The following is a 20642-nucleotide window of genomic DNA, read 5'->3' as shown; positions in this document are numbered from 1 at the left end:
TGCATCGCCACTTACACAGGGGGGATACAGAAGAGACATCGTCACACACACACACCTAGCAATCCCACGTGGGCCTGAGGAAGACCGCGCGAGAAAGAGAACAAGAGAAGGCAACCTGGATCTCCGCCCTGTCAGTCGTCCGACTCCAGCAACAGCGCCACGCTTTCCAGCACCCACAAGGACGGGTGCACGTCGGACGGGAGGTCCGCCATGAACACGAGACCCACACCAGCGGCACTCCGACGATCACCGTTGACGTACACCGGCGTCTTAAAGGTGCCGATCGTCTTCACACGCGAGGACTCGGTTGGCACAATCTGCATGACCGGCAACTCCGTGATTAGCTTCTTCTTCAGCTGCGGGGCCAGCGCGCGGCGTTCAGCGTCCCAGCGTGCACCCTCAAGGTACAGTCCGCCAACGTACGCGCCGTCCTCTGGCGCCGCCGTGACATCATCCGGGCCTGCATAGGCAGTAACCGTCGTCATTATCGTCGACCTGTCGAGCGGCCAGCGGTACTTGCGGCACGTCACTTGCACAAGCGCAGAGAGGTACGAGTCAGGCACCATGAGGCCCGAAAGCCACACGCACTTGGGCTCGCCATTCATGTTCCACGAGAGGTACTGCTGGTAGCGGCGCTGAAAATGCGCGATCCATCGTCCGAGGTTCTTGCGCGTCGCTGGGGCGTAGCGGCGCCATGACTGCGGCAGCTGACCGTTGTCGAGAGCAGACTCAAGCTCATCGAGTTCGCTGCTCATGCCAATAGCACCCGACAACGCTTTTTGCAGCTCCTTCAGAGACGTCTTCATGACATTCACAAGTCTGTTCCAGCGCTCCATCTCTTGCAGCAGCACCACCTGCGTGGGCTGCACCGCCTCGTAGCCCTTCTCGGTCGCCCGTTCCGTCTCCTTGCGCGTCACCACCTTCATGTCAAACGGCTCTGGGATCTGGAGAAGGATCTCCTCCGTGAACTTTGTCAGCTTGGCCTCGCGCGTCTCCTCGCCGACCGCGACGGTGCTAACGCGCGGCATCAGCTCGATCAAGCTAGACCACAAAGTCTCTGTCGAGTGCCGCAGGTAGCCCGTCTCGGCGTTCGGGTGGAGTCCAAAGACGTCCGGCGCGTTTGCGTTCGGGAACGTGTCCACCTGCGCCACCATTTGATTTAGCGTGATCCTCTTCTCGGGGTCGGTGCTCCCCAATGGCAGGCAGTAGTCTGCGACGCCGGACTCGACAAAGAAATGGAAGGGCTGGAAGGTGTCGAAAAGATAGTCGCCAAAGTACTCGGCGAGGTACGTCTGCACGATGCGGCGGTCCATGCCGTCCGTGACGCGCCCGCCGTACATGGCCTCCCCGACGAGGTAGCGCAGTGTCTCCCACGGCAGTGGATCCTTGTTCAGGTACGCCTTGGTGAGGTACGTGTCCAACAGCCGCATCGACACCGTGAAGTCCGTCTCATTGAAGTCATAGGTGACGTTCCAGCCGATCTTGCCGTACTTGCGCCGCTCCTGTACCACTGCGTGGAAGAAGGCCAGGGTGAAGACGAGCGGCCGGAATGCCCAGTGTGGGCAGACGTCCAGCTGATCCTCCGTGACCTTGGAGAGCGTGCTCTTCATGTTCATCTTGAGCCCGTTAGGCGGCTCATTCACCACCTTGAGGGAGCGCTGCAGGATTCCCATGGGGAACCGCTCGCTTGGCTCCGTGGTGAGCCACAGCCGGAACTGCTCATGCACCTGCGAAGAGTCCATCTTCTCCAGCATCTTCTCCATGTCCTTCATCCACGCTGTGAGCAGGTGGCAGTTCTGGAGCAGCACCCAGTGCCCGCGCGTCGCTCCGACCTCGACGAGCCGCATGGCCTCCTCACCCTGACCCTGGCCAAGCGAGATGGAGCGCATCTTGTCCAGCCCAACCTCCTTCACAGCCAGCTTCACAATCTCATCTGTCGGGTTCGCGCCGGGCGACACGATGCAGACGATCGGCGACATAGAAGAGCTCTTCTCCAGCACCTCCTTGTAGCGCAGAATCAGTGGCATGACAAACTGTTCGCCCAGCAGGTCGCACGTGGAGATGAAGTTTGTGACAGCGCTGTACACGCGGTCTGACCGGAAACAGCGCAATAGACACAGCAGCTGAAATGCCGAAATCTTGTTCGAGTATCCACACGGCAGCGGATGACTCTCCATTTCCTCTGGGCGGTCCAGCGCCGCCCACGCTTGCCATTCCTCCACGTTGGCGGCCACGTCCTCGCAAAGGTGCTTGAACACGTCGACGCTGGCGGCGAGTTTGCACACGTCGTTCCACTGTCGCTCCGTCAGCCAATGCACCGGATTCGCCGGAAGGCTCTTGGACGCCAGGACGCAGCCGCGCAGAAAGAACTCCAGCTCGCTCTGCACCATGCGGCCCTCTTGACTCAGAAGACGCACGGCCATCTGAAAGGACAGCATAACTTTATCCTTGGCGAAGATGCCCATGCAGACGTACGTGTACAAGTTGTACGTCAGGGTCTGAATGATGTTGCGCAGGCGGTCCTGAATCTCGAAGGAGGCATCGCTCTTGGTGATAGAGTAGCCAAAAACGTCGTGGAGGAAAGCAGAGAGTGAGTACTCGTACATGGGGTTGATGGCGGAAAGCTGCGAGATTATAAAGTAGAGCACGGCGCCACGCTTTGCCGCTGGACGGTACTGCTGGCGCGACTCCTCCGTTGTCTGTGCCGTCTCCTGCGCCTGACGGAGCTTCTGCTCCACTTCGGTCGCGCTACTCTTCGTGTTTTCCAGGGTGGCGATGAGGTCGTCGTTATCAAGGATATTGCCCGTCGCGAGGGTGAGTTCGCGAATGAGCGTGTTTTCAAGCTCCTTGAGCTGTGCGCGGTTCTCAGCCATGGTCTGCACAAGCTCCTCGCTCTGCCGCTGTAGATCGCTGCGCTCGCTTGCGACGACGTAGTTCAGCAGCTGCGCTTCCAATCCATCTTCGGTGACACCGTAGTTGATGACAAGCGTCTTGCCGAACACCTCTGCTGCATAGTTGGGGTTTGGCAGCTTCGTGCAGAGGTAAAGCTGAAAGTTTTCATCCCATGGAATGTCCTTATCCCCAATGCGGATCAGTCGCTGGCCCGACTCATAGCGGAACTGCGGGTCGAGCACGGAGTCGATGATGGGGTCAATGAACTCGTCCACGTTTTCGAAGAGAAAGGGGTTGCCGTATTGGATGGCAAACTCGAGCTTCTTGAGGAAGTCAGGGTCACTGAAGGTCGCCGTCTCGAAGCGGGGGTTGCCCTGGTGCTGGCGCTTGATCCACCTGACCGCCTGCATCTGAGAATCGATGCACAGCGGAAAGCGAATCTTTCCGGCGCGCTTGCCTTTGCCGGTGTAGTCGGTGCTGACAGAAGTCAGGATGCCGTTCTGCACCGACAGCGCATCCGACGGCAGTCCGTCACTGGCCCACTTCGAGACCGCGACGTCGTTCGTCAGCAGCTGCCGTGGATCAAAGCCCTCTGTCAGCGGAATGCCGCGCGAGCGTAGGTCCGGCACCCAGATATTGTCGAGTGCCTCCTGACGGTACGGGTACGTGAAGGCACCAAGGTACGACAGAAAAGCTGCTCCAGCCAGGCAGTCGCCAACGAGGCGGCTGCGCGAAGCGCTGAGAAGCGTCTTCTCCTCCGTCCACCGCACCCGCTCCGAGCTGAAACCATCGATCAGCCTGCGCGCTGCGTTGAGACGGCGCTGCATCACGGCCTTCTCTTCCTGCAGCCGCCGTGCCTCTGCCATGCCAGCTTCAAGCTGCTGCTCCAGTCGCTGCAGGCTTTCTGTGAGGCGCTCGATCTCGTCACGGCATGCCTGCAACTGCCTCTCCGCCATCTCCTTGGCCTTCTGCAACTGACGCACCAGCTCCTGCTTCGGGAAAACCTCCTTGGCCACATTCCAGTACTGCTTCATCGCCTCCACCCAAATCATCAGACCCGAGGCTGCCATACTCACCTTCTTGAGGTCATTTGAATTTACCGGGAACTCCTTCAGTACTTTGTTGATCTCATTCATCTTTGCCTGGTTCAGCGTGGGTGTGAGGGTGTCGATGTCGACCAAGGAGCGAATAAAGTCCGCTTGGCCCATCATAATCTTGCCCGACTCCCACGTCGCCGGGACGCCCTTCACAATGCACACCATGCGCACCACAGCGACGACGTTGACGGAGGGCTTCGCGAAGGAGCGCAGCTCTGTGATGCTCTTCGGGTCAATGTGCCGCACCGCTTCCATCGCTTCCTCCAGAGCTGGCATCGCCTGCTCCAGCACCACCTGCGCCTCCGCCGATTCCTTCTCGATCTCCGCGTTCTGAATGTTGAGCTCGTCTTCCATCTTCAGAGACTCATCCTTGCGCGCCTGGTTCTTCTGCTTCTGCTCGGTGATCTCACGCGTTGTTTGGTCATTGATCTCCTGCTTCTCGCGCAGCGTGACCTCCTTCTCGGCCAGCTCCTCCTTCAAGACGTTGACCTCGGCCTCCGCGTGCTTCAGCTTGTCCAGGCCAATCGTGAACTTCTTCACAATGTCGTCAATTTCCTCGCGCCGCGTCACAAGCAGCTTGGCATAGTTTGCCAGGAAACCAAGGTAGTTCCGAGGGGTCACATAGTTGTGTCGCTTCAGCTCGTTCTGGTAGCGAATCGACAGCCTGTCCGCTGTTAGGTGCACGTGCACCATGTGTTCCACAATCGGCGTGCGCAGCTCATCCGGTAGCGTCTCCTCGGCCAGAACTTTACGGCCAACCGCCTCCAGCGCCTGAGCCGGCCACTTCTGGAACCAGTCAATTGTCGTATTGTTGATGAGGCTGGGAAAGTTGCGGCAGCGCGTGCGCAGCGCGTCGCCGGAGGGGCTCATTGAGAGCACAACGTGCAGGTTATCGCGACAGCGCGCAATAAAGGTGGTCCACTTGTTGTCCTTTGACGGGCACAGTCCTGCCGCCTCGACGTCCTCTGCCACACTAGCGTAGAGGGGCTCCTTCTCCTCTTCTGTGAAGAGGGCAGGGACCATGCCGGCGGCTAGGAGGTTGTTGATGTCCTCCAGGAACCCCTCCTCCTTGACATGGCCGTCCATAAATAGAAAGACCATCTTCTCCTTCTGCACACCCACACGTTGATAGAGCCTCTTCAAGTCTTCGCGGAAGGCATCCTTGCCGTAGTGGCGCGCCAGCACGATCTCAAACACGCCCATCTTGCTGATGGACGCCGCCAGCTTCGTGAGGGATTGCTTGCCGCTACCACCGACACCGACAAGGAGGCAGTGGCCGCGCGGGAGGGACAGGACACGCGTGATGCGCAGCAGGTGCTCGAGTGCCATGTCAAACATGACGAGGTTGATCCTCTTGACTGGAGTGTTGATCTCATCCATGATCGCCTCGACAAGCTGCCGCGCGCGGGCGTAAGAGGGGCCAAAATCTTCGTAGATGTGCAGCGCCTCCTGCTCACCTACCGGATTAAAGTCGCCGAAGTCGCCAAGCAGCAGCGGGTCGGCCATGACGGTCGCCGTCTCGCGCGGGAAGTGCTGCGACACCTGCTTCTCGATTAGCCCGCAGACAAACGCCTTGTCGTCCTCGTCAGCCATGCGGTCGACAAACACACGCATCACCTCGTTGCGCCACAGGCGGACAAGGGCGCCCGTCGATGGGAACTTGTCAGGAGTTGCGCGGCAGAGGCCCTCGTAGATCCGGGACAAATCGCGAAGGTTGAAGATGTAGTGGAACTTGGCTGGTGTTGCAGGCAACGCTGCGACGAGGCAAACGTACAGTTGCAACGTCATGGACGTGATCGTCGTCGCGAAGTCGGCGCCGACAGGCAGCATCTTGTACGTGTGGGCCAAGATCTGCTGGTAGATAGTGTGGATCGCCTCCTCTTCAGGGAACAGAATATTGAAAGCAGTGAAAAGGGAAACAAAGCGGGGGTCAAGCGCGTTGCGGCCACCACCGGGCGGCGCCATCGCGGCGACGAACTGCGTGTCGCGCACGTTCTTGAATAACAGGTCCTTGCGGTCGTACCAGTGCTGACTCTCGATGAGCAGCTTCAGGAAGGCGATGGGCTGCTGCGTTCCGTAAAGGTCCACCTTCGGCATGTTGATGTCGTCCACAAACACGATCAGCCGTTTCTTTGCAGGGGGGCCGAGGACGGTGTTGGTGCGCTTCTCGATGTTGTCCTCCATGGCCTGCTGTGCGTCAAGAGAGGTGGTGCGGGAGCTGAAATTCATCTCGAGCAGCATTACCTCTAGTTGGACATCGTCACTGCCGCCTTCGCCGCTGCTCTTGCTCGACTGCAGAGAGGCCCACTTCAGGTGCTGCAGGTGCGACTGAATCGTCACTGTTTTTGCCGTTCCGCTCTCGCCCACAAACATGACAGGGGTTCGATTAAGCATCACTTTGTTCAGCAACCACATATTTCGCTCCGTATCTACAGTGGACACGAGCAGCGAGCAAAACGGCTGGCCGGGCTTCCGCTCAAATGGCTTCACGAGCAAATTCCACGGCTTCCACCGACTGTCCTGCAGGTCAAAGTAGTAGTCGTATAAGGTACGCGCCTCGGGCAGCGAACCGGAGCCGACAAAGCGGGTGAGGAAGTTGTCGCCGACGTCCTGCAGGTTCCATCCGCTGATGCGCTTCAGAAAGGTGTCGAAGCGCACCCGATCTGGCCCTGAGCTGATAAGAGCACCAAAACTCCACACGCAGGCGAAAATAAAGACGGACTGAAGCGCGCGCGGCTCCAAAGAGGATTCCTTGGGCGACACGATGCTCAACATTGTCGTCAGCTGCTTCACCATGTTCAGCGCGTTCGTCGGAAGCGCCAGCTTCGGCGGTGGCGACACCGCCCCCACCTCGTCTGCGCCGTCCAAAACAAAGTGAATCAGCGGCTGTACAAACTGCTCCACCAGCTCCGTCAGCGTCTCCTGTTCATCACGCGGGCGGCGCATCTTCCACGCATGCATGAACGGCGTCCAGCCGAGGTTGATTGGATCGAGGAAGACCATGCCGACACGCGAGACGGTGGCCGGCGAAGCGTACTGCAAGTCTCCCACCTCAAACAGCAGCGAGCATTGTGGGTGCAGCCGAATACGCTCGCCGTTCGGCAGCGTGAGCAGCCTGTTGTCATCCATGATAGAGTTCATGTCCTCCACCCACTTCGCGTCCACATCGCCGTCGAAGATAACGTACCGCCGCTCCCGCTCCACCCCTTCCGCGGGTCTGTTGATGCTGCGGAAGATATTCGAGAAGATCCCGTCCGTCCAGTTGCGCGTCATGGGGTCCATCATGCCGTACAGAGCGGAGGTCGGCTGCGCCTTAGGGTTGATGACGTAGGATTTTGTCGTGAGGCCGAGCACTGTCTGCGCCTTGCACAGGGTCTCGATCACCGTTGACTTGCCGCCGCCGGTCGGGCCGACAACCATCGATGTGTGTCGTGTTTGCATCGTCTCGTACAGCTGCACCACCTTGTCGATCTGCTTCAGGTTAATCTGGAGGCCGCGCTCCTTCAACACGCTCGTGCTGGCCTTGACGAGGTTCTCCTGCGGGACGCGCGTCGGGTCAAGCCCAGGGAACAAGTCTCCCATGAGGCCCTTGAAGAGCGGTTCATCTTGCGCAATGAACTTCGGCGCGTTCATGTCACGCAGCGCACGCATAAGCACCGACTCCTCAGTCAGCTCGGAGGAACCACGCTTCAGCTGCCCCGCCATCACGAGTACCGCCTTGAGCGCGCGCAGACCCCAGTCGTAGTGGTGCTGCTTCGACAGCTGGCCCTTGGCGAGGGAGTAAAGAGTCACCATCTTGCGTGCCAGCTCCCGCGCGGTCGTGAAGCCCTCGGAGAAGAGCATGTTTTCGGCGATGAGCTCCATGTCCGGCACCACCATCACCACAGGGCGGAAGAGCGCCTTCAGGTTGTCTGGCAGCTCTACGCGGCCCGCGTAGCCCGGGTTCATGGTGATGAACGTGCCGACCGTCGGCACCAGGCGTATGACGCTGTCACCGAACAAAAACTCTCTGTCACCCGCCCGCAGCGCCGCCTGGATTGAGCGGAGCTGCTCCGACACAACCGACAGTACCGGCAGCTCGATTCGATTGAACTCATCGAAGCACCCCCACGAGCCACTCTGCGCGAGACCAGAGAAGATGGTGCCCATCGCCTTGTAGTCGAGGCCCTCGCCGCAGTTGAAGACGACGCACTGGATCGCCATCGCCTTCGCGAGATCCTTCACGGACTCTGTTTTGCCCGTGCCAGCTGGACCGCCCGGGGCGCCGCCGAGACAGAACGTCAGCGCCTGGGTCAGTGTCATGAAGCAGCGGTCCGTCAGCGGCGTGATGACGAGGCGGCCGTTCAGGCCCATGTACTCGAACCCGTAACGGAAGCGACCCGTGCACTGCGCAATCGTGCAGGTGTCCACGGCCTTTTCCCAGTAGAAGCGAAGCTGCGACTCCCAGTCGAACTCGCGAGCGTCTGTCACGGAGTCGCGAACGAACCGGTCAACAATGTCGCGGCCGTGCACGTCCACAATGATGAGCGTGTTAATCTTCTTGCGGTACAGCTTGTCCATGTCCTTGCCCATCTCGGCGACCAGATCGATGAGCTGGCGGCCCAGCGACGCCGAGAGCTCCTTCACGGCGCTGCGCTTTCCCTTGCGCGCCTGCGTAAAAGCATACTCGACTTCATACGTCCAGAACACCTTCGCACCTGTCAGCGTCACCATGCCGTGATACTGCCTCACCCACTCCAGCCGCTGCATCTTTGGGTAGTAGAAGACGCCGGCCTTCAGAATGTCGTGTAGAGACTGCCTGGACTCGTCAAGGACGGCTTGCAGCCACTCCTCCACCGGGCGGCCGTCCGTCTTCACGGGGGTGCCAAAGTCGAGTCGCTCTCCTTCCTGCGACTCCACACCGCAGATGGTCTCATCGCGCTCGCTTTTGAATACGAGCTGGGCACAGTTGTCGAACATCTTCAGCATATGATCCTGCACCGCCTTGGCGCTGCTGGTCGCCAGAATCGAAAGCAGCTCGTCATCGGAGATGAAGTAAAAGCGTGGAAAGAGGCAGCGCTTTGCTTCAAGGTAGTTCGAGAGGTCCTTCTGGCACTCCTCAAGCTTCTCTTCCAAGTGCCGCAGCTCTTCCAGCCGACCTGTGACGTTGCAGCAGTGGCACACGTTCGGCGAGGCACTCGTGTCGTTCATGAGGCGCACAAACTTCTTGTCAAGGTCATGGAACTTGGCGGTCTCCTTGGGCAGCTGCTGTGCAATGTCGTCGTTGCCCTTGAAGATGGACTCGAGGTACTGCCACTTCTGCTGCACAGTCACCCAAACCGAGATGACGTCGCTTATAACGCACAGGCGACGCTCCCACGCCTTGACCTCCTCGAAAAACGGTTGCGCCCACTGAACGTTCGCGATGGACTGCACCTTGAGCGTGTTGTCGTCTACAGCCTCCTGGATTTCGGTTGTGTCGGTGAGGACATCGCAGCGGGGGATGCCCTTGCGCGGCGCGTACGGAACAGGCGTGAATACTTTCTCCGCCCAGTACTGCTTGATGGTGCGGATCTCCTGCTCGATTCCCTGCTCACGAGCCGCCGCCAGCACAATGCGATCTACCTCGTCCGTGTAGCGGAATACCTCCATCGCAATGAGCTCGCTGAGGTTGATTTGCTCGTAGTTGAAGCTCTTGTCAGTCACCCGCATAAGCTCTGTCCAGTGGCGTGTCTTTAGCGCCGGGCTCTTCAGCTTTGCCAGCAGCGGTAGTGAGCTCTGAAAGTTAAGGATGAGCTGATGCACAGCAGGAAAGGGGTCGACCATGCCATACTGCTTTCCCAAAATGCGCGCTTGCTTGGCTCGCTCCTCCGTCGTCGCCTCTAAGTCGGAGAGGAGTAGATCCTTCCAGCTACTCCGGTTCCAGCGGCGCAGATCGCTCATCCACTGCTCGTAGAGGCTGTAGACCGTCTCCACCTTCGTCAGCTCCTCGTTCAGCTGCTGCAGGCACGTGTGGGTCGTCAGGGGGAGATCGAAGAGTTTCTCGGCTTTGACAAGTTGGTCGCGCTTCATTTGTAGCTCGCTGAGTCGTTGGCGCCACTGCTTCTTTGCCTCGTTCCCGGCGGCGAGGTCGATGTCGGCGCGGCCAGGACCGGTGCGGCGGAACTCCTGCAACACATTCGCCCCCCCATCAAGGAACTTTCCGACCTCTTGCATCGTCAACTCACGGAACTGCACCTTGCGTGGCTTCAACGCAATGCCTGTCTGATGCACGCGGGCCAGGGTGCAGGACCACATGTCCTGCAGACTCATTGCTAGTTTCACCATCTCAGCGTCCAGCGGGACGCCGTAGTGCTGAAGCGAGCTATACACATACTCGATCTCACGCACCGCCTGCTCTACCTCGAGCGACGACGTCCGCGCGTTGTGCATCACCTCCAGCACAAGCTTGAGGTCAGCAATGTTGTCGCACGGCCGCATCAGATCTTCGTTGATTTTTTTGATAGTGTTGTAGCGCTGCATCATGCGGGTACGCACTGTATCACTCAGCTGCGCACCTTCCATCGCAACCCACTGATACACATGCCCGACAAGCTCCGTGTAGAACGGTGTCTCGTCGCACCGCATGAAGCCAAAGTCGTGCAGGTGGTTCTCCTCGTCGAAGTCGTGGATCATGTTGAAGTAGAGCTGAAACTTGGCATCGTAGTCGATCCACTGAAGCTGGCTCTTGGCCTGCTGCTCCACCGAGATCTTCTTGTCCGCCAGGAAAACAAAGCGGTATCGCTGCAGCATCTTGATGTTCGTCGCCAAGGCGCCAAGGTGGGTCTGAATGGTTCGGTTTACCAGCGCCTGCAGCTTGTATACCTGGGGAAGATTGTAGATGTCCTGGTAGTAGGTGAAGAGCGTCTTATATTCTTCCTCCGCCGGACGCGGGATGATCTCGCCTTGTGTAAACTCCAGGCACGTCCCGCGCATCCACCGCTGAAAGTGCTTTGTGGTCTCGATGATGCCAGCTTGAATTTTGTGGAAAGCTGTCGTGATCTCCTGCTGCTGGGGCGTGTACGTCGGTTCGCTGGTGAGGAGAATGGTCACCTTGAAGAGAGGCGGCGGCCGAGCGGAGGCGCGCGAGGAGGTTGTATAACCGACCAGCTTCGCGAAGCTCGCCAGCGACTTGAGCACCATCGTCGTCAGCGCACGCCAGATGCGCTGCTCCCAATGGCTGTAGTAGGACGCCAAAGTGGCGCATCTCCCGGTGTGTGTGCCCAGCAGTTGACCCTCCACCTTGTTGAGTAGTGGCTTTGCCGTACGGTAGGCCCGGATGCAGCGCTCTAAGTGTTCGACGCGGCGTCGCTCGATGATGTCGACAAGAGTTTGCAGTTCCGGCAGCTCCCCGCCCGCCTGCAGAAACTCGCGGTACTCAGGGATGAGGCGCGTCGACGCAATCTTGTTCACCACCTGCGTCTGAAGGCTGTCTGCGCTCTTGCGTACCTCTCGGCTGGTGTTTCGGAACTTGGTGATAGCCTTTTCGCAGCTGGTTACAAAGTCGGGGATGGAAAGGCTGGTCCAGTTGATGTCGCGGAAGCCCGGCTCCAGTGCCTGCTTCAGCTCGCGCACTTCAGCGGCGAGGATGGCGCGCTCTGGCCCCGCAAGCACGCGCAGTTCATAGTTGAAGCTGACCAGCATCGCATTCAACGCATCCACATATGCGTGATAGGCCTCATCTTGAAGCGTAATGTGCAGTATGACTTTCGGAATCTCAAAGCCAAGCCGATCAAGGTACTTCGTCTCGCGAATAACGTCGAAGATGGACCAGTTGAAGTTGACCTTGTAGGTGCCGTCCGGCTCCGCACGAAGGATGTTCCATTTGAGGGACGCCGGCACCGGCACGCGCACCTCCTCTCGCCACTGCAAGAAGCGCGCGGTTGAATAATCCTTCATCTTCCGCGACGCCTCCACGTACTTGGCCTTCACCTGCTGCCCCATCGGCGACCTAAGCATCCCCTCGTGCTGGAAGCGCACAATTGGTTTCTTGAGGCGCTGGAAGAGCGACATGCTCCAGTGAATGGCGCCAGCGACGAGAGGTTGGTTCTTGGTCAGTGGTGGTGCCCCCTTATGGTCCTGAAAAATGCGCTGCACGTTTTCTACCTCAGTGAAGTACTGGGCGAGAATGCGGTCCGTCTTCTCAAGCAGCAGTGCCGAGATGTCAAGCGAGTCGCCGCCGCGGTTGGGGCGGGTGCGGATGCACTTAAACGAGACAAGCAGCTCAAAGGCGGACTCCGCACTGCGCAAGTCGTCGTCGAAGATGCGATTGATGAAGAGCGAGACTTCGTGGTCGAGGCTTGTGACGGCGGCCAGAAAGGCAGAGAAGACGACCTGCCAGTTGTGCGTGGCGCGCCTCTCGAAGGGGTCGAAGGTGAGCGTTCCAAAGGGGCGCTTGAGTTTCTCCACATCCTTGAGGATGCGCTCGATGTCGGTGGCGTCTGTCAGCACTGTCTTCAGCTGCGCGCTCAGCACAGTGGTGTAGTACTCCACCGTCTCAACTACCTCCAGCAGGTCTGTGCATCGGTCCGACATGTAGTCTGTCACCTCAAAGAGGCGCCGCTCATCGAAGTTCCAGTGCTGCTCGCGCTCAGAGCTGTTGATCTCCTCCTGCACACTTTTGTACGCCGCTTTCCACTTCACCAGACACTGCTGGCCCTCCGCCACCTTTCCCTTCGCCACCTCGGATGGCAACGTCAGCACCGTACGGAAGTCGATGTGCTCGCTTACCTTTTGCGCAATGAGCCGCGCGATCTTCTCCAGCAGACCGACCATCCGCTCCTCCGTGGAGTAGAAGCGGGAGATAATCCAGACCATCCGCAGCGCCGTCATCATGGAGAAGAGTGTGTCGATAATGGGCTGCAGCGACCCTACCTTTGGGTCTACGCTGTGCAGCGTGCGGAAGTGGCGGTCGAGTGTGCCAAGGAACTTCACATTGTCCTTCGACTCTGAGTACATACGAAAAAACTGCTGTAGCGTCAAGTCGATCATCGTGGCTGAGGTGCAGCCCGCTTCCTTGGCAATCTTCAAAATAAACTTTGCCTGGGAAGAGTTCAGCTGCTCGTAGAGCGCGCTAATGGTGCTGTACCGCTCACGCCAGTACTCTATCTCGCCGAGCGGACCCTCCTTTTGCGGCTCTAGTGACATGGCGTAACCGATCTCCACCTGCCACTGCGACACCGTTGTATCCACCTGGCGCAGCACCTCCTTGTTGCCCAGCACTGCCTGCAGCTGGGCATCGCTGTCCTCCAATGTATATAAGTCTTGTGAAATTAGCAGCTTGCGCTCTGCTCCGACCTGGCTTATGAAGCCCTCCAGCTGTGTGCCGAGGCGGTTGATCCAGCTGTGGATCTCGCTGTACAGCTGGCGACTGTTGCCGATCGTGGTGACACCGTCAGCAGCGTTCGCCCCGCTTCCCACCTCAGCTGCCCCACCAGGGGTAGACAACGCGGCACTGGCACCGTTGTCTAGCGCGAGCGCCATAAGCGCCTTCCGTTTCCCATTTGCCTGCCCCATGTCCTGCAGCATCGGCGCGAAAACGTCCATCAATAGTACATAGAAAGAGTTGAGGGATGGCACCTGCGTGCCGGACAGCTCGAACGCGAAGTGCATCGGATTCTGCGGGTTGGTGGCCCAGTCGGCAGCATCCTCAGCTGTGATTTCTCGGTGATCAACGCGCACAAAGAAGAGGCAGCGGCTGTGGTCGGGTGCATAGAGACCAGAGCAGGCAATGTTGGAGTTGTACACTGCACCAGAGGAAATGCGCAGCCTCTGGCCTCTCCCACCACCGTTGCTGTTATGTTGAGGAAGGGGAACATTGGCGGCGTGCGACAGCGGACCCTTAGAGTGGCCATTGATCGACTCCTTCTCCCGAGCCACAATGACAAAGCTGGACTCCATGCCGTCTACAGCCTTCAGGGTGGACAGCACGGTGTCCACGCTCTCCTCGTCTTGGAACAGATCGTTGAGAGAGTCATCTGTGACGCCGTAGAAATTTTCGCGAATCTTCTCGAACACCCACAACAGACGCGGGTCCCTTTGCGTATTGGAGGCCATCCTGCCTGCCCAGACCTTTGGGAGGAGGGGCCTCTGCGTCGCGCGGCACACGCGCACGCACAGCAAACAATTACGAAAGGAGCAAGCGCGCAGAGACAGTCATGCGAGACGCGTCTCGAGCAAGCACCAGACGCAACGACGCACGCTCGCAAGCGGGGCGAGGGGTAGGTAAAATCGTCGTCCACGCGGCTCACTCGTTGTGTTGACCCCAGAGAAAAGAGGTGTGGGCTCTGCGCCACCGTCTAGTGTCGTCGTCTGTGAGTGGGTGGGGTCGGTGAGGGAGGGAGGGAGGGAGGTAGAAGGGCAGGGGAAAAGGGCAAGGTGCGCTGGAGCTGCTGCAAATCAACTCACCCTTGTCCTGACTCTCTCTCTCTTTGTTCTGATGTGGGACGCGTTACTTCTGCAGAAATCGGAGGCGCGCAGGTACACGCACACACACGTAGGCAAAAAAAAAAGGCACCGCGGATGCACACATGGAGCAGAACAGGAGACCGAATGCAATTCGAGATGCATAAAAGGGGGAGAGAGCAATGACAAATTTGGTGGGCTCAGAAAACACATAAGGGGAAAAAACTCTGTTGCGTCGCGGTCATGCCATCTCCTTTGTAGATCGAGGCGGTGGTGGGATCTGGGAGCGGTAATGCTAGTGGCAGGTGTGAACTGGAGGGGGTAGAACACTGTTTCCCTCGAGGCACCAGTAGTTGTTCTGCTGGAGGTAGGCTCTCTCCTCCATTGCGTGACCCACCCAAACGCGCCTTACCACGATGGCCTTAAAGATCGTTACGGGGCACAATTCTCCTTTTTTATTATTTACTCCTTCATTTTGGCCCACCTTCAAAGGGAGGAAGGGCATGTGCAACAGTGCCACTACAGCGGTGGAGTACATGAGCATATCAGTGAGCACACAAATGCCAGCAGACACTTGCAGGACCACAGACACACGGTAAGTAAACAATAAAGATATCATCGCAACGAATTTTCCTTCGTACTCACTCAAGGCGTACTTCCACTGTGAGCGACATCGGCAAACATACGCACACACGACCACAGCCTGCCTATGCCCTCTGTGTTGCACCACGGCTGCATCCTCGTCTTCTCGGACGAGTCGCCGGCCGCCGCATCGAGTCCTGCGTCTAACGGGCACTTCTCGCCCCCTTTTCGCCTACGTGCTGGGCTCCTAGCACTAGACGAATCTGGGCGTACTGCCCGCCTTGATCTGCACAGACAGACGCCATGGTCCTGCTCGAGAGTGGGCGCGGTGGAGTCGGTCATGGAGATAATGGGGAGTGGGTTGAGTTCCTGCCGAATGGACTAGAGGAAGACGCTGGCTAGTTTCAGCTGAGGGCCCTCTCTGACATCCTGTGCACAGCCTGTATGACACGGCTCTCTCTCCATCCTCACGGGCCGCGGCATCCCACAGCAACGTGCGCAGACTCTCCACACTAGAGTCTGGAGGACTCGATGAAGCAAATTCGAGTTGCTCTCCTCACGCTACCCACATCTGCATCCCACCTCCGTTTACTCGGTCGACTGCAAGAGATGCCACATGTTTTACACACGTGCACGGCGGCGCTGATTCGTATGGATCACAGCGTGCCTTTCCCTGTCCATCACTCGTGCTTTACGACCCCCTGGATGCCTTGTTGGGATGTGATACCCACCGCGCCAGCGGTGCTCAACAGCACGTGTGCACACAGTGTTCGCTTTTTGAAGATACAAAGAGCCCCTTTACAACCGCCGTGAAAAGGAGAACCAACATAAGAGAGGTGAGAAAACCAGCTATACATCTTCAATGAAGGTTGAGCAGCCCAACGTCGTAGGCTGCCCGGAGCTGCACGTCGGAGAGAACACTATAGGCATCTCCCAGAAGCTGGAACGCTTCAAGCGCAGCTCGTCGATTGCTCTCTGTTGCACTGACAAACCGGTCTGGGTGACACTGAAGGGTGAGTTGGCGATAGCGCTTTCGGATCTCCACCTCGGGGGCGTCGCTAGAGACGCCCAGGACTTCATAGTGCGTTCGCAGTCCTGGCAGAAGAAGATCCGCGTTGGCACACTTCCGCGACTTGGCATCCGATCTTCGGGTGCTGCTGCAAAAACGTTTCCGCGGTGGCGCGCGAGGCGGTGCTGACGCGGATTGGAACGATGTAAATGCTGGAACAGAGTGCCTCTTTGCACTTGCCTCCACCTGCGTGGTGTTGTAGCGTGAACGTTGCACTCGCAGCTCATCAAAAACAGCGTCGACCTTCGAGTGCAGATGCATCGCCACAGCGCGGTCTGCAGTCGCCTCTGCCTCTCGGTTCATCATTGCGAAGGCATCGGCCCGAAGTCGAAAAGCAAGCGCACATTTCGGGTCACACTGCACGCACCGCGAGGCTTCGTGTACCACCTCCAGCGGTTGACGTCGCATCCACTGTGCCTGGGTTCGCACCAGGTAGAGCTCAGCATGCACGAGCCTCGTGACCTCAGGCATGCGCAGCATCTCAGCCGTCACCGACAAGACCTTTGGGTAGTCATTGGCAGACATGGCAGCATCGATGCGCTGTTGCTGTGCCTCGTACGAGAGCACAAACTCTGCGAAGAGGCGTGCCGGAGCATAAGAGGGGTTGAGCCGCAGTACACGCTGTAGCAGAGCCGCAGAGATGTTAAGGTATGCGCTGCCAGACATGAAGGAAGCCTTGGCGAGTAGTGTCGTGGAGAAGACATAGTGAGAGCTGAAATGGTTCCAGAGCTGCGCGTGCTCAACAGGTGCGGTAGAGAGCGCTTCCCACGACGGCGGTTCGGGGAGAGAGGCGAGGTAGGGGAGAAGCAGCGCTCGGGCGGCCTTCGGGTCGTGCAGCTCCAACCGCACAAAAGCAAACATGGCACAGAGCGGTGTTGCCTTCACCCAACTCTGGGCGGTGGCACTGCCGTCGATTGTCTGCGCCGCTTCGCTCCAACGCTGCGCCGCAACGTACCGGCGAAAGGACGCCAGAAATGGTATTGCGCTCTCCTGTGCTTCCAACCAAGGCGGAGGCGGTATATGAAAGAACTCGTTTGACATCGGTTCGCTACTGGTGTCCATCAGAGGTGGCACAATCAGCCGCAGCTCTTCCACATCGTTGTACATCTCGCGCATGATAAGCGCGCCTAGCAGTGCCTGTACGACACGGCTATGCAGTCTCTCATCGGACATTTCAAGAGAAGGGGAACTCTTTTTGTCCTGCAAGTGTCGGTAAAGTGTCAGAGCAGCCCTGCCGTCCTCGCAGCACTCCTTGAACCGTATCAAGGCATAGCTGCACAGGCAGCGGTAGCTGAGAAGGCGCAGGCGGCGTCTCTCTTCCGCTTCCATCACCTTTGCTGCGCCGTTGTCGGTTGTGAGAAGGGACGAAACGACAAAGTACACATCGACGTACTGCTGCCGCGACAGCAGCGACTCCACCGCGCTCACGTAGGAAAGACAAGACTCCGGTTGGTCCTCTGCCACATCTTTGTGAGGCGTGAGCGTCGTGGCACCGTCACCGCTGAGCAGTTTGCTTGAATTAAGGAGCTGTGCAGTAGAGTTGATGGGCTCTAGTGAGGAAGGCAGATATGGCCGACCTTTTGCAGCTGGAGGCTCAGCCGCACGAGGTGACCTCCTTATCATGCACCGCGTATCTTCGGTGAGTGTGGTAGATTCCGACACATATAGGCTGACATCTGCATGGCCGCTACGAAGGACCGTCTGTGGCGTCCGCAGCTCTGGGAGTTTCATGGCAGGAGCGCTAAGGCGTGGGGGCGTCTGTGAAATGTATCGCGCTTCTGCCAGCGTTACCGCAGCAGGCGCGTCGGCCACTGCTGAGCCTCGGACATGCGCGAGGCGAAAAGGGGCGCGTGTAGGGCGGTGCATGAAAAGGGAAGGAAAAAAATCTCAGACCAGGCGCCCACAACACACATGCGTCATTACAGCCAGCCAGCGAGCGACCAGCGGCTCGCATAAGGAGTAGAGAGTGGGGAGAGGTTGTGCCACACCGTATTGTTGCTTGTCTTCCAGAAAGACAACGCGGCACACACACAAAACAAGAGGCGCGCCCTGGGGAAGAAGGAGGGGAGGGGTTGTAGCACCACCACGTAGGAAATATGCACAGGAGAGAGAGAGCGCACCTGCTGTGTACCTCGAACTGCCTTGAAGGTATCTCCTCAAATTTGAAAGACAAAGCCCCTTGTCGACACAACTTCCTTGAAGAACTGCTGGCCACAGGAGCGAGGACTGCAAAAGGTGTCCTTTGAGTCACATCGGACGTCTAGCAAGTCGTCCCGATACTTTTCGCCGTCCCTGAGAACGCCACAAGAGGCGAAGGCCCTTTTTCTCCCCATCAAGTACATTCCCCACCTCGTCACTATCCAGCCTGGCACTGCTTCACAAGAGAGGTGAGGGGGGCCTCATACTTTGCGTGCGAGCAAGGCTCGCTCCGTTTCGATTTCCTCTTGTTTCGCTCTTTTACGAAGACACACACGACTCTGATCGCGTCCCGACGTGGCAACGCCGGCACAATCGAACCCACCACACATACATCTACGCTAACCACACACACACACACACACACACACACACGCAAACGTAGAAACACAGGGAGAGACACAGGGAGGAGACCCTAAAGAGGTACACGCAGGACCGCCACGCCACAGAATTTGGAGATGATTAAAGTCCCCTCTTTGCAGAAGCGTTGGGAAGGAAATGTTAGCGCAGCGCTGAAAAAAGGCTTGGGTGCGCTATCGCCCTACGAGTTGCGAGCACGCTTGCGTGACGCACCAAATCCCTTGCCATCGCCACGTGTGTCTTTTGCCTTGGACACGATTTCGCCAGCACGGAGCAACGCAGGACTGGTCTGCAGCGCATCCGGCAACTGGAAGAAGACGATGTTCGAGCCTCGTACAAAGACGGAGTCCATTTTGGTCTCTTTACCGCCCCGTGTAGTCTTGGTGGCATTTTTAAGTAGCACATTCATGTTGTTCTGCAACTCCTCTACGATGCCGTGGTACACCTCCCCGGTAGCGACTTCTATGGAGACCTTCAGGTGCAGTGCATCGAAGAGCACCTTTATCGGAATGCTCTCCGCCATTTTGCTCGCGAGCGTGGCTGTCGAAGTCCTCAATCAAAGAAAATCACGCCACTACTCAGCCTAAAGCTTTGACCTGAGTATTCGTGGGAGCGGTCACCTGGAGGAAAAGAGTAGAACAAGGAACGTGGCGCCCCCAGTGACACGCGCCAACACAGATACACACAGAAACGAGGATAGGTAAATTCACAAGTCGCCGCAGCAACCAGCCAAGAGAGAAGGCTACTGCCACGCCCAAACAAGGAGGGCGTTCTGCTGTGTGTCCCAATCTTCTTGTCCGCCTTGGCAGGTGCAGCTACGTACGTGCGCGAAAGGCGAGCACGTACGTGGTATGTGTGTGTGGGTGGGGGGTACGAGGGATGTGGTACACCGGCTACTCCTCTTTCCTTGTGCTGCTTCAGCAATACCACACTCTGCGTCAGTGAAGAACAGCGTGCCCCCCCAAAAAAAGAGAGAGGCGCCGACGTACATGTGAGTCGTGAGCAGAGAAGGAGAGGCGGAGGAACACAGAGAGTACGATGTTGAGGGAGCGAACAGAAAGGAACGTGAGATCGTATGCGAAGGCCAAGTGCCTCTATGTAAGAGGCCGCAGGTGAGGCCTAAAGCACAATTACCCCCCACCCCACCCCCACCCTCTTCCCTCATCAACAGCTTCAGGGTCAAGCATAACCTCATCGTACGCCTCACAAGCCATGGTAGGTCACGCAGCGATACCCGCACTGCGACACTCCTAGCCTAGAGTGCGGGGTGCGTACCTCTACCCTTTTTCGTTTTCCCTTCTGTGAGCGCCTGGCAAATGGCAGCGAGTGCTCTACGAAGATACCTGCATGCACACGCATGCACAGCTGAGTTCGAAAATTTGGTGCATGTTGTCATGGGCAGGAGATGCGCATCAGCGGAAAATCGCACCTTCGGCACGGCACAGACGTCAACACACACACACACGCACCCACGTGCCGCTCCCACGGACGCACGAGCACCTCTTCACGCACTCAACTAACGGGCGAAACGTAGATGCCAACACTGAAGCCCACGCACGCGGAAGTAAATGAAAAGGAAGCAGCAAGGCTGCACGCAGTGCGAAGACCCGTACGAGGGTACAAGCAAACAGCATGAGGAGAGGAAACTCTACAACGACAAGAGAGACACAAACAGGCAGGCCTAGTGCTTCCCCACCCCCCTCCCCGCTCCTTCCTCTTCCTCCTTGCTCAGTGGTAGGGAAAAAAAACCCTCGAAACGTGTACATGAGCGAAAAGGGGAGTGACAATGGATTCCACTCGGAAGTACACCGGTAGGCAGCTGTGCCTGCGTGTTGGGCGGGATGAAGGGAGGAAGGCTAAGCATGTCCCTGTCCGTGGCATGGACCGAGACGCGAATCCTCCGCTTCAGTGAACCTATAGAGATGTGAAAGGAGAGTAGGAAGTCGCAACATCAAACGTACAGAGATGCTGATTATGTCGCGCACGGACAAGGACAAAGACACACACATACACATACCTTTGCT

The 20642-nt window shown here is 58.1% G+C and overlaps 3 protein-coding genes across 3 annotated transcripts, besides 1 other annotated feature; all 3 read right to left on the bottom strand.

Annotated features, from left to right (window-relative positions):
* Positions 1 to 131: 131 nt before the first annotated feature.
* On the bottom strand, positions 132 to 14063 carry LPMP_203620 (dynein heavy chain, putative; the record flags this gene model as incomplete). Its single annotated transcript, XM_010700262.1, has 1 exon — positions 132 to 14063. One exon carries the CDS (start codon positions 14061 to 14063, stop codon positions 132 to 134), a length of 13932 nt encoding a protein of 4643 aa, XP_010698564.1.
* A 1025-nt stretch (positions 14064 to 15088) lies between these two features.
* Positions 15089 to 15775: a repeat region.
* A 77-nt stretch (positions 15776 to 15852) lies between these two features.
* LPMP_203610 (hypothetical protein) lies at positions 15853 to 17928 on the bottom strand (the record flags this gene model as incomplete). The annotated part of the gene is made up of 1 exon (XM_010700261.1): positions 15853 to 17928. The coding sequence occupies one exon, from the start codon at positions 17926 to 17928 to the stop codon at positions 15853 to 15855; it is 2076 nt and encodes a 691-aa protein (XP_010698563.1).
* An 871-nt stretch (positions 17929 to 18799) lies between these two features.
* Positions 18800 to 19141, bottom strand: LPMP_203600 (small nuclear ribonucleoprotein, putative; the record flags this gene model as incomplete). Its single annotated transcript, XM_010700260.1, has 1 exon — positions 18800 to 19141. One exon carries the CDS (start codon positions 19139 to 19141, stop codon positions 18800 to 18802), a length of 342 nt encoding a protein of 113 aa, XP_010698562.1.
* Positions 19142 to 20642: the final 1501 nt, after the last annotated feature.

The sequence above is a fragment of the Leishmania panamensis genome (genome assembly GCF_000755165.1).
Source record: "Leishmania panamensis strain MHOM/PA/94/PSC-1 chromosome 20 sequence".
NCBI classification, from domain to species: Eukaryota; Euglenozoa; class Kinetoplastea; order Trypanosomatida; family Trypanosomatidae; genus Leishmania; species Leishmania panamensis.
Note: the sequence above shows the minus strand (reverse complement) of the source record. Positions and strands in the feature narration are given on the sequence as shown.